General features: G+C 42.2%; 1 protein-coding gene across 4 annotated transcripts in view; it reads left to right on the top strand.

Annotated features, from left to right (window-relative positions):
* Positions 1–6311: 6311 nt before the first annotated feature.
* The window catches only part of LOC111964961 (tubulin beta chain), a 21706-nt gene continuing 11033 nt past the window's right edge, over positions 6312–16984 (top strand). For 2 of the 4 annotated variants that reach the window (XM_023988858.3, XM_070443932.1), the window contains exon 1: positions 6314–6471. In XM_023988858.3, the coding sequence (XP_023844626.1) occupies positions 6415–6471 (57 nt within the window). In that variant the 5' untranslated portion in view covers positions 6314–6414. Of the gene's footprint in view, positions 6472–16984 lie in introns of all 4 variants that reach the window. The other 2 variants (XM_070443931.1, XM_023988857.3) reach the window with 2 other exon arrangements.

The raw sequence follows: 16984 nt of genomic DNA on the forward strand, positions 1-16984 counted from the left end.
ATGTAAATCTCTCTCGGACAAGGTGACTGTGCCACAAAAGCATGCTGAAGTGCATGCTGAAGTGATATCCACGTTTATTAACACAGCCACAGTTTTAGTACTATCTTTATCTTGGCCAGGTGCAATTGTAAATGCGAACTTGTTCTCAACTTGCCTACCTGGTTAAATAAAGGTGAAATAAAAATAAAAAGTAAACATGAGTTAATTATATGAGGGGGAGGGTGTGCAATTTCTTTTACAGTACAAGGGGAGGGTCATGTGAAAATATTTGTAAATATTGGGGATGGGGGTGCATTTTTTAATGACACCTTCAGTTGGACCCCCCCATAAAAAAAACTATGAAATGAAACAGAGCTGGGGTGAATGTAATGTTCATAAGTAGTAATTTAGTTGTTTGTTCATAAGTATAATTTCAATACACTTCGTGAATGGGGTATGAATGTAAATTAAATTGATCCCCACCCTATATGAATATCACTCCCAGTTCCAGCCTCACTCTGGACCCAGTCCAGAGGATTACCATTCTCCTAGCAGTAGGATATTATACTGGCAGCACAATCACAAATTTAAAAAATAAACAAATAGGAGTCCCCCTGCAAAGACATACTAAATTTGGGAATATCCATTTGTTTTGCACTCTATTGCAGTACAACTGTTTTTCTGTCAGAAGGTGAGTGTAGCTGGTGCATGAAGTCAGGCGCAGGAGAGCAAAATGAGTGAGCAACGTACTTTACTCAAAAAATAAAAGGCACAAGGTAAAACAAATACACTTGACCAATAACCAACAGTAAATATTACGTACGGGTGAAAACAGCACCCGTCAAAAAAACAGCCATCATGAACCGAACGGAACATAGAAATAATCACTCACAACAAACATGGGGGAAACAGAGGGTTAAATACATGAACATGTAATTGGATAATGAAAACCAGGTGTGTAGAAAATAAAGACAAAACCAATGGAAAATGAAAGATGGATCAGCGATGGCTAGAAGACCGGTGACGTTGACCGCCGAACAAGGAGAGGGGCCGACCTCGGCGGGAGTCGTGACATTTTCACTGCGTTGCATATACGGGCACAAGGCGAGACCCAAATGCAGACACAGGAGGCAGATGTTAGAGCTCCGATATTTATTATAACAAAGTGAGTAGGCAAAGGTAGGTCGGGGACAGGCGAGAGTTCATAAACCAAGTCAGAGTCCAAACAGTACCAGACGATATGCAGTCTCGAGGTCAGGCCAGGCAGGGGTCAGAAACCAGATCCGAGTCCAAACAGTACCAGGCGATAGGCAGTCTCAAGGTCAGGCCAGGCAGGGGTCAGAAACCAGATCCGAGTCCAAAAACAGTACAAGGGGATAGGCAGGCTGGTAGTCAGAACAGGCAGAGTGGTCAGGCAAGCGGGTTCGGAGTCAGCACAGGCAAGGGTCAAAACCAGGAGGACTAGAAACAAACAGACGGGAAAAATAGGAGCAAGGAAAAACACTGGTTGACTTGGCAAGACAAGACAGATTATAACACCGCGATGATAAGTGACCCCTGGAGGGGTGGAGACAATCACAAGGACAGGTGAACCAGATCAGGGTGTGACATTGCAACCACCTCTGAAAAAATAAATGGATAATTTGACATTGTATTATTTATACCAGCATCTTTTAAAAGTGTACAAAAATACTGGCATGTTAAAAGCTATTGTATATGTTATTGGAATTACTCAGTCTGGAAAACTTAAATGGGTCTCTTTTGCTGGGCAACAGGTTTAATACAGAGTACTGTGACTCTGTACTCACCCACTTCTTTCTCTTCAACGTAATACATGGTATTACCTTAGAGAAGTCAAGAACTCCTGGCGCAAGCAGGTCAATCTGGTATCATAAGAAAAGTGAAAAGTAGTACCATTTTCTTCAAAAAGACAGAAATAATCTGTGCTCTGACAAATGCACAAGAATGACTCATCTAGGCTAAACTTCCTATTCCAAAGCAACTGTAACTCTTCTCACTAAAAGTGGCAGTAATAAAGCCTCTTCTGAAAAGCCAAACCTTGACCCAGAAAATATAAAAAACGATCGGCCCTATATCGAATCTTCCATTCCTCTCAAAAAAATTGAAAAACTGCGTAGCAACTCACTGCATCCTGAAGACAAACAATGTATATGAAATGCTTCAGTCTGGTTTTAGACCCCATCATAGCACTGAGACTGCACTTGTGAAGGTGGTAAATTACTTTTAATGGCGTCAGACCGAGGCTCTGCATCTGTCCTCGTGCTCCTAGACCTTAGTGCTGCCTTTGATACCATCACACCACATTCTTTTGGAAGATTGGAAACCCAAATTAGTCACACGGACAAGTTCTGCTGGCCTGGTTTAGATCTTATCTGTCAAGAATACAGTTTGTCTCTGTGAAGGTTTGTCCTCTGACAAATCAACTGTACATTTCGGTGTCCCTCAAGGTTCCGTTTTAGGACCACTATTGTTTTCACTATATTTACTCTTGGGGATGTCATTCCGAAAACATAATGTTAACTTTCACTGCTATGCGGATGACACACAGCTGTACATTTCAAATGAAACATGGTGAAGCCCCAAAATTGCCCTCGCTAGAAGCCTGTGTTTCAGACATAAGGAAGTGGATGGCTGAAAACGTTCTACTTTTAACTCGGACAAAACAGAGATGCTTGTTCTAGGTCCCAAGAAACAAACTTCTAGTTAGACTACTGCAATGCTCTCTTTCCAGCTACCCCAGAAAAAGCACTAAATAAACTTCAGTTAGTGCAAAATACGGCTGCTAGAATCCTGGACTAGAACCACAAAAATTTGATCATATACTACCCAGTGCTAGCCTCTCCGACACTGCTTCCTGTTAAGGCAAGGGCTGATTTCAAGGTTTTACTGCTAACCTACACAAGCATTACATGGCTTGCTCCCTACTATCTTTCCGATTTGGTCCGCTGTACATACCTACACGTACGCTACGGTCACAAGACGCAGGCTTTCCTAATTGTCCCTAGAATTCTCTAAGCAAACAGCTGGAGCAGGGCTTTCTCCTATAGATCTCCATTATGGAATGGTCTGCCTACCCATGTGAGAGACGCAGACTCGCTAAACTTTTAAGTCTTACTCAAGACTCATCTCTTCAGTGGGTCATATGATGAGTGTAGTCGGGCCCAGGAGTGTGAAGTGAATGGAAAGGCTCTGGAGCATTGAACCGCCCTTGCTGTCTCTGCCTGGCCGGTTCCCCTCTCTCCACTGGGATTCTCTGCTTCTAACCTATTACAGGGGCTGAGTCACTGGCTTACTGGTGCTCTTTCATGCCGTCCCTAGAGGGGTTCATCACTTGAGTGGTTGAGTCACTGACGGTGATCTTCCTGCTGGGTTGGCGCCCCCCTTGGGTTGTGCCGTGGCGGAGATCTTTGTGGCTATACTCGGCCTTGTCTCAGGATGGTAAGTTGGTGTGTGAAGATATCCCTCTAGTGGTGTGGGGCTGTGCTTTGGCAAAGTGGGTGGGGTTATATCATCTCCTGTTTGGCCCTGCCGAGGGTATCATCGGATGGGCCACAGTGTCCTCCTGACCCTCCTGTCTCAGCCTCCAGTATTTATGCTGCAGTATTTATGTGTCGGGGGGCTAGGGTCAGTTTGTTATATCTGGAGTACTTCTCCTGTCTTATCCGGTGTTCTGTGTGAATTTAAGTATGCTCTCTCTAATTCTCTCTTTTTCTCTTTCCTTCTCTCTCTCGGAGGACCTGAGCCCTAGGACCAGCCTCAGGACTACCTGGTATGATGACTCCTTGCTGTCCCCAGTCCACCTGGCCGTGCTGCTGCTCCAGTTTCAACTGTTCTGCCTGCGGCTATGAAACCCTGACCTGTTCACCGGACGTGCCTACCCTGTCCCAGACCTGTTGTTTTCAATCTCTAGAGACCGCAGGAGCGGTAGAGATACTCTTAATGATCGGCTATGAAAAGCCAACTGACATTTACTCTGAGGTCTGACTTGCTGCACCCTCGACAACTACTGTGATTATTATTATTTGACCATGCTGGTCTATTTATGAACATTTGAACATCTTAGCCTTGTTCTGTTATAATCTCCACCAGTACAGCCAGAAGAGGACTGGCCACCCCTCATAGCTTGTTCCTCTCTAGGTTTCTTCTTAGGTTTTGGCCTTTCTAGGGAGTTTTTCCTAGCCACCGTGCTTCTACACCTGCATTGCTTGCTGTTTGGGGTTTTAGGCTGGGTTTCTGTACAGCACTTTGAGATATCAGCTGATGTAAGAAGGGCTATATAAATACATTTGATTTGATTTGATTCCACCGCCACCTACTAAAGCAGATTATTAAGCAATGACAAGTGGTTTAAGGATACAGTAATTGACATGTAACGATCTATTGAAGTCACATTTGAAGGATCAATGTGTTAATGTCCCTTGCGCCTTTAGCAAGTCAGGAATTACAGAGTCTGTTTTGTGACAGCAAAAAAGATTATGCCAAATGTGCCTGAAATGGTGCACAATTGGTGGCTTTTGAGCATGGGTAGATAGATATGCAACATATAGTTAACAGAAGTAATTGCATTACAATGGTAGATTCCTTAAGCCAAAATGAAAGGATAAACTACTTCCACTTCAGAAATACCTGGCTGTCACTGTATAATGATAGGAGACAGGCGCAGGAATACGTAATGGGGCGTTTTATTTCTCCACCCAAAATAAAGTACATSGTGAAAACGACGAAGCCCAACACACACATAACACAGGGATGTAACCCAAATAAAAGAGCGAGGTGTAAACCTCTAAATAATACACGGGATGAGACCCGTAATAACAAGCGCACAATAACACGAAAGCCGATAATACAGAGCACAGATAATCACAAGATCAATAGACATGGGACAATAATCAACAAGGACAATGGGGAACAGAGGGCACATATATACACATACTAATCATGGGGAATGGGAAKCAGGTGTGTGTAATGAGACAAGAAAGTCCGGGGTTGGTGGTAATGATCCAGTTCAGTGACACCTAGAAGGACGGTGAGGTAGACCTACGGAGCTGGTGAACGGAATGAGCAGCAGTACCGGGGGGATCCGTGACACTGGCATTACAGTATCTGACAATGCATGAATTTGTGGTGGATGTGACACTAAACTATGAATTTCCTCATCAGTGTRGCTATTTTAGAAAACAGTCAGATGGTAGTGGTGTTTATGTGTACTGATTCTCTAAAGTAGTCTCATTAGAGGGCAATGTGAATACGCTTTGTCACAATGGCACGGGCGAGTATGTTTTATATGAGTTATCGGAGACAAAATTACTACGTAATACATTTTAAAAACTCTACAGAAAATGACTACTGACCTTGATAGATAATAAACACCTCTCTGTATTATGTATTATCTTTCAATCTTGTCTCTGTTATTGGTTTAGAAAACGTGGTTAATGGGCCTTTAATGTATACTGCTAACCTTGATAGAAAAAGCAAAACATAGAGGTGTATAACTTGTAAAGAATGTTCTCCATTGTTGTTCTGAAAGCTTGATTATACTGTGTGCTGTTAGCCATGTAGCCTTGTTGTCTCCTGTAGTACATTTTAACTCTTCAAAAAGATCCTTTGCTGACCTTGATCCATAATCATGACAATATAGCTTGTAAATAATCTTGTCTTTGTTATACTTAAAAAAAAAAAAAAGGTAATAGTCCTATGCCTTTGCTGTATACTGCAAACCTTAATAGATAAGAATCACATGTCGGCCTACAACTTGTAAATACATTTCTCCATTGCTGTTCAGAATGTGTGATTGATTATACTGTGTCTTAATAGCCTGGTTAATATTCATTACATTTAACTTGTAAAAATATGTTTTTGTTCATTTTTTGTGCAATGATTTCAGAACCATGGATAGTATCAGACTATTTAAAGGTGTGTTGCTGGGTATGTACGACACAATCCCATCCAAAACTACACATTTGGTTAGTAGAGACACTACTGAGTATTTTCCACCCCACTTTAGCTGAGACAGGTAGAGAAGTTCTCTCTCTACAGCCCAATATTCTCAACATACCAATGTCAACATTGTATTTTTTCATTATTGGTATATATATACTGTATTTATTTTAAAAATTTATTAAATCATATTTTGTATTTGTTTTCATAAATTACTCATTGCATTTTCTTGATATCACAATAGAAGTGTCCAGTGAAAAAAATGCATTATCTTTTGAATTAGTTATCCACATTGCAATGTTTTGAAAACCGCCTTTTATTTTGAAAGTTTCCTCATTACCGTACGAAAATTACATCATTGTTTGTGCTGATGGCAGAATTCTCCTGTCCAGATGACCAAAACCATTGTCCATACTAGTTCGGTTGGGTCTTCATGGTGCACTGTCTCTTTGTGTCTCAAAATTTCTACCAGTCAAGATGAGGGAAATCGTGCATATCCAAGCCGGCCAGTGCGGTAACCAGATTGGCGCCAAGGTAAGAACCTATACATTCATCATCCTAATTATGAACTTCTATTGTAGTCTAACTGTTGCAGTTTAATATTTTTAAAAAATTGTCAGGTTGGATTTGATACATTAGATTAGGATATAGCGCGAGATGAGACCGCTATGCTTTGAGCTTTTGTTTCATCACAAAAAGTGGCTTCCTTTTTAAACCTAATAATAAAACCTTACATCCTCAGTAATACAACTACAATGGTTTGGATAAATGTATTGAATGACTGTCTATAGAATAGTAAAGACTTGTTTCAAATTAATCAACACAACTAAAACCTACTACAAAGAATGGATAATCACCCAGTCACATTCACCCTATTAGGCTACCATATTATTTGGAGACTATGTAGGCATATTGCAATATTATTTCATACAATATGCAGAGTTAATTGGGTGTGTGATTGCTACCATTTGTTAAAGTATTGTAACTCCACAATTAAAAACTATTTGATAAATGTATGTGTGTGTGGGTCTGTGTGAGCCGGTGTGTGTAATTGCGGTGTGCAATTGTCTAGGAATATCGGTTTAACAGGGTTCTCTGACTGTCGGGACAGGATTTCTTTCTCACCACCGGGCGTGTCTGCGTCTGCAGGTCGCGTTAAAGCTGCTCTCGCATGATTGTCTGAACTCAACCTATTATTCCATTGTCAAAGTCTGTCAAACTGCAATGGTGACTTGCCCCTTTTGCCTCGCATATGTGAGAAACTTGCGTTCAATATAATGGTGACTTGCCCCTTTTGCCTCGCATATAGGAAACTTGCGTTCAATATAATGGTGACTTGCCCCTTTTGCCTCGCATATGTGAGAAACTTGCGTTCAATATAATGGTGACTTGCCCCTTTTGCCTCGCATATAGGAAACTTGCGTTCAAGACAATCACATCTATTCATGTAGCCTGCTATGCGCAAGAGCCATATGACATGTTTTCCTTCATATATTGGATCGATATATCAATTCGATTTATTCCAGCGGGGTGTGTAGATGCGGACAGAGTTTTCCATTGGTGTGTGAGAGGTGGTGCAAAGGAGTATTGAGAAGATTGGGGCGTGCATAATTTACAATGATGGAAAGGGGATAAAATACAATTTGAGAGGGCTGTCAGTTGTTTGGGCTTTTCCAAKTTGGAGAGACAAAATGTTAATAAAATGTTTGTTCACTTTGAGATAATATTCTTTATTTTGTAGGGCATGACTGGTTTGTGTTAGTGGTCCATTTCCCATGTACAATAAGCCTTGACATCATCAGATAGAAGTACCCCAACCCCACCCAGTCTCTCATAGGCCTATGGGTGAAACTGTTTGACAGTCTTTCTGGTTGAGAGCTCATATAGGCCTACAATGGAGGACAGAATGGTCCAGTCAGACCAATCAAATCCATATTCTCTATCAGGGTGTCTAAGGTTGTCATGACTACCCCAGGTCCATGGTTATTATAGAGCCACAGAACCATACCAAGGTCATTCCTTCCTCAGACATACAGTACAGCTCATCGTTATCATGATGGCAGAGCCTTTTCCGGCTGCTAGCGTTGATTTTAATCATGTCCAATTATAAAAGCAGGACCGTACAGTAGCACTGCCCACCTTATCCTAATCAATGTCTGTTCTCCCCTAACCAAATTAGGGGCGGATGGGGTGGGGGAGGGACATACAGACAGAGGAAACAGCTGACGTAACAGACGGTGAAGTCACTGGGTTCAACACCGATTTAATCTGATACTACTGGAGGAAGAGAGACAGACAGAGATGAGAAGAAAGAGCGAGAGAGAGAGCGATGGACAAGAAGGGGAGTGTGTAAAAGAGAGAGAGAGGTGCCCAATGAATAAAACATTTTCCTTTGGATTACGRCATGGCACAGTCTATTCTTTTCATTCAACTTTTCTTTAGACTGAGAAGTCCTATTGAGACACTGAATCTCTTTTTGTAGGGAGACTTGACCAAGAAGGCAGCTCCAGTATACAGGTTGATGATACAATCAGGACATACTGTACATATACAGTCGTGGCCAAAAGTTTTGAGAATGACACAAATATTAATTTCCACGAAGTTTGTTGCTTCAGTGTCTTTAGATATTTTTGTCAGATGTTACTATGGAATATTGAAGTATAATTACAAGCATTTCATAAGTGTCAAAGGCTTTTATTGACAATTACATGAAGTTGATGCAAAGTGTCAATATTTGCAATGTTGACCCTTCTTTTTCAAGACCTCTGCAATCCGCCCTGGCATGCTGTCAATTAACTTCTGGACCACATCCTGACTGATGGCAGCCCATTCTTGCATAATCAATGCTTGGAGTTTGTCAGAATTTGTGGGTTTTTGTTTGTCCACCCGCCTCTTGAGGATTGACCACAAGTTCTCAATGGGATTAAGGTCTGGGGAGTTTCCTGACCATGGACCCAAAATATCGATGTTTTGTTCACCGAGCCACTTAGTTATCACTTTTTCCTTATGGCAAGGTGCTCCATCATGCTGGAAAAGGCATTGTTTGTCACCAAAACTGTTCCTGGATGGTTGGGAGAAGTTGCTCTCGGAGGATGTGTTGGTACCATTCTTTATTTATAAAATTGTGAGTGAGCCCACTCCCTTGGCTGAGAAGCAACCCCACACATGAATGGTCTCAGGATGCTTTACTGTTGGCARGACACAGGACTGATGGTAGCGCTCACCTTGTCTTCTCCGGACAAGCTTTTTTCCAGATGCCCCAAACAATCGGAAAGGGGATTTATCAGAGAAAATTACTTTACCCCAGTCCTCAGCAGTCCAATCCCTGTACCTTTTGCAGAATAATAAGTTGTCCTGAGGTTTTTCCTGGAGATAAGTGGCGTCTTTGTTGCCCTTCTTGACACCAGGCCATCCTCCAAAAGTCTTCGCCTCACTGTGCGTGCAGATGCACTCACACCTGCCTACTGCCATTCCTGAGCAAGTTCTGTACTGGTGGTGCCCCGATCCGCAGCTGAATCAACTTTAGGAGACGGTCCTGGCGCTTGCTGGACTTTCTTGGGCGCCCTGAAGCCTTCTTCACAACAATTGAACCCTCTCCTTGAAGTTCTTGATGATCCGATAATGGTTGATTTAGGTGAATCTTACTAGAAGATATCCTTGCCTGTGAAGCCCTTTTTGTGCAAAGCAATGATGACGGACATGTTTCCTTGCAGGTAACAATGGTTGACAGAGGAAGAACAATGATTCACAGCACACCCTCCTTTTTGAAGCTTCCAGTCTGTTATTCAAACTCAATCAGCATGAACAGAGTGATCTCCAGCCTTGTCCTCGTCAACACTCACACCTTGTTAATGAGAGAATCACTGACATGATGTCAGCTGGTCTTTTGTGGCAGGGCTGAAATGCAGTGGAAATGTTGTTGTGTTTTTGGGGATTCAGTTAATTTGCATGGCAAAGAGGAACTTTGCAATTAATTGCAATTCATCTGATCCCTCTTCATAACATTCTGGAGTATATGCAAATTGCATTCATACAAACTGAGGCAGCAAACTTGTGAAAAATTAATATTTGTGTCATTCTCAAAACTTTTGAGACTGTACATCGTATGTCCTCTGAGATTAATACAATTTCACATTAATATTGAAATCCACATTGATTTTAAGCTACTTCAATGGACAGTGAACCTCGCTGGTGTCCATGTAACTGTTTGTCTAGTAAAGTGTTAGTTAGAATAACATTACTGTTGGTCTGACAGTGAGGACGCTACTCCCTCTAGGGTGTCATTGGGTTGGATGGACCGGCTGGATCTGACTGACAGCCCAGTTGAAGGCATAGGAGAAGTGGGTTGGCACCGTTATGCTTTCCTGGCCATTGTCTCCACATTCTTTCAAAGCATTTATTCTCAGTCCTCCTGATAACATCTATCCTATTATGGCTGTCCCTCACTCATCCTCTTTCTCTGACTCTCTCCTCTTCTCTCTCTCAGATTAAGGTCACTTGGTCATTGCCTGAGCCTTACATGGTTTATCAAAACACTGATTGCTACTGTATATTGAGTCCATACAGTTGAGTACCTCAAATCTCTCTTAATACTGATCTGCTTATACAGACTGTTTAATTTCAGATTATCCATAATCCTCCTTAATGGCTCGCTGTGTTTACAGAAAATAGCAGAGACAAGCGACATAAAACAGAGATGTTGAACAGAAGAACACACACACAACACACACACCACACACATGCACATCATAACATTCCTAAAGGGGTGAACTAGACACGATTTACAATCTAGAGATGATCAACTTTCTCAATTAACTCTGATGCCTGCAAATGGATTTCATTTTCACATTTGTCTAAGAAAAGATCTGTGGGTCCTTTGTGTTCTATCCCTCTCCTCACATGGCCTTTTAAACGCCTCCTCTGTTCAAATAACACTATTATAACCATCTATCTCAGTCTATGAATATTTAAATTGATCCAGGGCCGACTTAGTGATTTGGAGGCCCCAGGAAGAGGCCAGTCTTTTTATGGATTTATGGTAAAGACGTAATTTAACTGTAGAAATGTATTACCTTTTAATGTGCCATGAACACAACCAGTCATGATGTTTTCATCTGATTGTCAAACAAATCACTTAAAAAAGTAGGTTACCTTCGCACGTTCATTCTAAAATAATTCCAGCATCTGAACAGTGCACTGTACACCTGCCAACTTTTCTTCAATTCGCAAGTGACTGAAACTATCTGGAGAAAGCATCCAAGTGAGCAAAACAGCGCCCATCTGTCTTACTATATGTAGCCCATGTATCTGATGCTGTCTAGCCAAAAAGAGTATGAAATGCCATAATCTTTATTGCTACATAGTATCAGATACATGGGCTACACATACATGTCCTCTGCCTCGAAGACGATGGCAGTATTATCAGCAGCACCTGTCTTCTACTAAATAGTCTATGGGCCCAGGGTTGGGTTTCTATTAAGCTAACATGGAATTGTTAGTTTAATAGTCATAGCAAGGATCATTTAGCTATTTGATTTATAATTTTAGGACCCCTGTAGGTATAAAAAAAAAWYCTAAAATATAAACGCAACATYTAAAGTGTTGGTCCCATGTTTCATGAGCTGAAATAAAATATCCCAGAAATGTTCCATATGAACAAAAAGTTTATTTCTCTCAAATGTTGTGCTCATATTTGTTTACATCCCTCTTCGTGAGCATTTCTCCTCTGTCAAGATAATCCATCCACCTGACAGGTGTGGCATATCAAGAAGCTGACTAAACAGCATGACCACTACACAGGTGCACCTTGTGCTGAAGACAATAAAAGGCCACTCTAAAATGTGTAGTTTTGTTACACAACACAATGCCACAGATGTCTCAAGTTTTGAGGGAGAGTGCTATTGGCATTCTGACTGCAGAAATGTCCACCAGAGCTGTTGCCAGATAATTTTCATTTCTCTACCTTAAGCCACTTCCAACATCGTTTTAGATTATTTGGCAGTGCATCCAACCGGCCTCACCACCGCAGACCATGTGTATGGCGTCGAGTGGGTGAGCGGTTTGCTGGTGTCAATGARGGCAGTGGGGTTATGGTATTGGCAGGCATAAACTACAGACAACGAACACAATTACATTTTATCGATGGCAATTTGAATGCACAAAAATACTGTCAAGAGATCCTGAAGCCCATTGCGAGGCCCATTTTTTTTTTTAAAGGTATCTGTGACCAACAGATGCATATCTGTATTCCCAGTCATGTGAAATCCATAGATTAGGGCCTAATGAATTCATTTCAATTGACTCATTTACTCCCATGAGCTGTAACTCAGTAAAATCAATGAAATTGTTGCATGTTGCTTTTATAATTTTGTTCAGTACATGAAACATTAKATTTGGCCTTACTGCTATTAGCCTATAGACACGCATTGAATAACAGATGCATACATGTAAAAACAGATAGTCAAACATTTAGTAAAAAGGAAGTATGTTTTGAAGTGTCTGTCCTATATCTGAGCGATATAAGAAAGCTCTAAAAAAATAAAAATAATAATCATGGGGAAAACATGTTATGCCCTGCTCATGAGGGCCCTTGATGGTGTGAGGCAATTGCCTCTTCTGTCCGCCAGTGGATTGACCACTCTATGGTGTTACATTCAGTGCTTGATTTGGTCCGGAGCTTCTAATTTTMGGGGAATTGCGTTCCAGCTCCTCTACAAAACAAAGTAGCCTATCGCTGATCCTGTCACGCGGGACTAGGTGTGTGGGAAGAATCAGGCGCAGAGTTCCAAYGGGAAAAGTGCACTTTAATACGACACAAAAGCAAGCCCACAACACAGGGCGCGGAAATAAATGGACCACCCAAAACACAGGGTACCAGGTCTAGACCACGAACACACCTAAATAACGCACACACGTAACACAAGAATAATCCCGCACAAAACAAGGGCGGGTAAACGTACTTTAAATAAGGAAGCCCATCAAGCACACAAATAGACACAGGTGCAACTAATAAGACAAAACAAACAGACAAKGAAAAAGGGATCGGTGGCGGCTAGTAGGCCGGTGACGACGACCGCCGAGCACCGCCCGAACAGGCAGGGGAGCCAACTTCGGCGGAAGTCGTGACAGATCCAGATTCACACACCGAGGCCAAAAAAGTTGATCAAAGCAGAATATAGGCGGTATCTGCATTGAATAGCAATGCAGAGTGGCCATTCATTTCCTGATTCCGCTTTGTTCAAGTTTATTTGCCGCCAGTCTGTGAATCTTTGCGTGACCGTAGGCTATTTGAGATTGTGCAGATTTAAAATGCGCCAATTTGAATGCATACGATGCATAGTTGTTAAATGAGGGTTCCTAGTTGTTAAATGAGGGTTTGTAAAGTCATGGAAATTAGTTTAATAATTTTTGTTAATGTATTTCATGAAGGCACACTTTTAAATATTATCAATCACTTAAAAATCTAKATATCAGCCATTATCGGAATGACCATTCAGTGCGTGTCTGTGTGTGCTGCGTGTGTACCAGTGCGAGTGGGCCGTTGCTTGAGAGAGAGCGAGACATTTCAGCAGCAGGTATAAACAAAATGACAAATAGATTAACTAGATGGCCAATTCAAAACATTACTTGTAGCTATAGTTACCTAGCAGGATAACTGCTAACTAAGCATTCATGTCGTTGTCACCTTTCCACCGACACTGTAGATAGCCTAAATACATCTGCACCGTTGGAAAGCTGGGAATCCCCTCTATTAAACAGTAGCCATGTAATTGCAACAACGTTTAAAAATATTCTAAGAATGGCCTAATTGAAAACTAACTTGCTGTGCATAGATCTCCCCTGAAACATGAATATTTGAGCATTATATACACTGCTCAAAAAAATAAAGGGAACACTTAAACAACACAATGTAACTCCAAGTCAATCACACTTCTGTGAAATCAAACTGTCCACTTAGGAAGCAACACTGATTGACAATAAATTTCTATGTATATCCAGAGATATATGATTACATGCTTACAGTGTTGACTACAAAACAGCTTCTGGTTTAGCTGAGGACAACACTGGATTTGACAATAAACAGTTCCACATGCTTTGTTGCATAATCATTATTTTGAATATTAGTTTTTTTTATTTTTATGGTTGTGTAATATTTTATTATGTGCATTTTATTGCTATAGATACATTTTTACTTTTCCTCCCTCCCAATCAACGGGTGGTTCTGCAGGTGGTGACCAAGACTATTTCCAGTTCCTATGCTATCCTGGCTTGATAGTTTTGGTTCACTTTTTGAATGCTGGCGCGTGTGCTTCACTCTCAGTGGTACGTCATGAGAGCGTGAGAATCCTACAACACAAATGGCTACAGGTAGTGGCAAGCTTCCATACCAAGGATGGCACTATCAATGCGAGAGCTGTTGGAAGAGTTGCTCTTGTGTGTCTCGTCAGCTAGTGTCCAGTAGCTGGAGGCGTATCCAAGGAGACAGGACAGTACATCATCGAGTCTCGCCTGCCGTGGAGGAGGCCGTAGCGCACGGGCTTATCAGCGAGGTACACGACAGCAGCAGAAACTAATAACAAGGACCGCTACCTATCCGCCGTTGTATTGCGAAGTGAGGAGTTCTCCATTGCGTCAGGAAAAGGCCAATCAGCAAAAAGTAGAAGATATAGAAAACCATGCCCAGCAGCGCACAAATGTGCATGTGTTCAGCAAATATGGTCCTTTCACGAAGAGGCGGACTTAGAGAATCTCATTCTCGGTAAAGCATATGGTGGATCTACATGCGCCAGGTGGCGCAAAATGGCTAAGGGATCAGTTCGGACAGGCACGCACAGATCCAGTGGAACAGGGCTGTGACGGCCACCGTACAGACGAAATGCCACTCCGTGACTCGGGCCCATCAGCCAATGCGTGAGAGCACAGGAAAATCACGCCCAAACGGTCAGGTTGGTAGGGGTAGGGAGGGTGTGGGTGAGCAACAAAACACACACTTAGCGACCTGAGACGGATGCTGTCAGGCAGCAGAACGTTCACGGCGGTCTCCAGACTTCTGTCTACGGTTGTCACCTATGTGCTATGTGCTCACAGAATGTGAACATACAGTGAACTCAGTGTGAACCACAGCTTTCATCTTGGTTGAAGAGCACAGGGCGCCAGTGGCGTTTGCCAAATCTGGTGTGTCCTCTTGGCACATGCCATACGGGTGCTGTGTGGGAGGCAAGGAGGGAAGTACCGGCTATTCGTTGGGCATTCAAATGACCCCCTCGCTAGAGACACAACCCACCTGTGGACGTCGGGACCCCTGCATACCACTCCGCTCGATTGGAGTTCTGGCCTGCGTTTATAACACAGAGAACACGTACAGCAAAATATTGGTGACGCAAGCTACACATGCAGTTGTGGCCTGCTGGGGTCATAGCGTTAGTTGACACAGGGCTCTGGTTAGTTTTGATGGCTATGTTCAGTGGACCCCTTTTTCCCTTAGTGCTTTTTTGCACAAAGGTGAGCGGAGGTAGCGGTCTGTGCTGGTTTTGTCGAGATGCCCGCTCCTGTATCATCGGTCTCGCTCTAAAACGTCCTCACTCTGATGTACTGGCCTGGTGCTCCATTGTGGTGTTAAGCGCCTCCATGCGTTGCTGGACACTAGCGCACTGACAAGAACACGAAACGCAGTTCGTGTTTGGGCCACGAGCTGTCGGGTTCGAATGTGGAATGTGACCAAGATCCTGGATAGCTGCACTACCTGAGCCCCTTGGTGTGGGTGTGAAGCTAGAGTCCGTGCGTATGCGTACGGGCACTAGAGGTGAAGAGGGCGCCGGCAGGGGCAAGTTGCAAAAGTGACGCAAGAACAGGTCCAGCCAGAAGCGATAGCAGGAACTGAGAAGGTAGTGTCGTGGTGTCACCGCCCTCGCCACCAACTAACTCCTTTCAGTTAATGGGGGTGTCTGCTCTAATTGCTATATTTCCACCTTGTCTATCCATTTGCACAACATTATCATTTATAAGCTCCCATGTCAGGAACATGTAGCGCTCATAATATACAGTGTTACTTTTGCAGGTAGATTCGCTTTATATAGGATGGATAGTTTTGATTGTTTGTTCTCACAAAGTAAGATCTGGATATATGGTTTGGATCTTTGGTAGATTGCACGTTTGGTCGACTTGTTTGACATGTATGTTGACTTCAGAGTTAATGTTTTGATTTTGTGAGAATCAGTGCTCATATTACACTAGGTCCTCACAGAGTGAGATTTGAGATAAGACATAAGTATATCGCAGTGTTTTTACATGAAATCAGCGCTAACCGTATCCATGGTTGGATCCCTGATTTATTAAGGAATCTCAAAAGGTGTACTAGTATAGAATGGGTCCTGAATAGGACTGCAACTAAGATTTTTGTTTTTGATGTCTATTAACATCAAATTGGATGTTATTGGCTTATGTTGTATTTACATATTATCTGAGGTACGCTATGCAACGCGGTAAAGGGAGAGTTACGTCAAGCCTATCCACATCCGATCTATTCACACTAGTATAAGTGGTCCTAACGAAGACGATTATCTTAGCAATATATATATATTTCTGTGTGCATGTAGAGTGTAACAACAGAGTTTTAATGGTGTTAATTGTTCACCTACAGTTGGCTTTAAAATTCAGATCAGTCCTTCCTGCCTATCATACAAGTAAAACGGATGGCCCTTATGAAATAGATGTGGTGGTAGGATGTTGTAATTCGCTAGTTCCAAAATAATACAGATAGTCATGTTCTCTTGTAATAAAAGTCGAACTCAACGGCATAGTTTAAAAAGACGAGATTCATAAACACAGAACCCTGCAGGGCAGTGAAGAGATAAGAGACTAGTCAGACATAACCACTATAAGCAAGCTTGGGGGAGTGGAAAATTTACTGCTGAGTGCCCTTAAAAAACACTGGAACATAGTGTTCTCCTGCAAGTTTGTAAGAAACTGTGATATGAGTGCGGCTTGGTCTCATGAGTAGAGTATGACGAGGCAGTGTAGCATATAGGGTTGGACTGCAGAGCATGTT

This window comes from Salvelinus sp. IW2-2015, linkage group LG6.1, assembly GCF_002910315.2.
Source record: "Salvelinus sp. IW2-2015 linkage group LG6.1, ASM291031v2, whole genome shotgun sequence".
In the NCBI taxonomy this organism is placed as follows: domain Eukaryota; kingdom Metazoa; phylum Chordata; class Actinopteri; order Salmoniformes; family Salmonidae; genus Salvelinus; species Salvelinus sp. IW2-2015.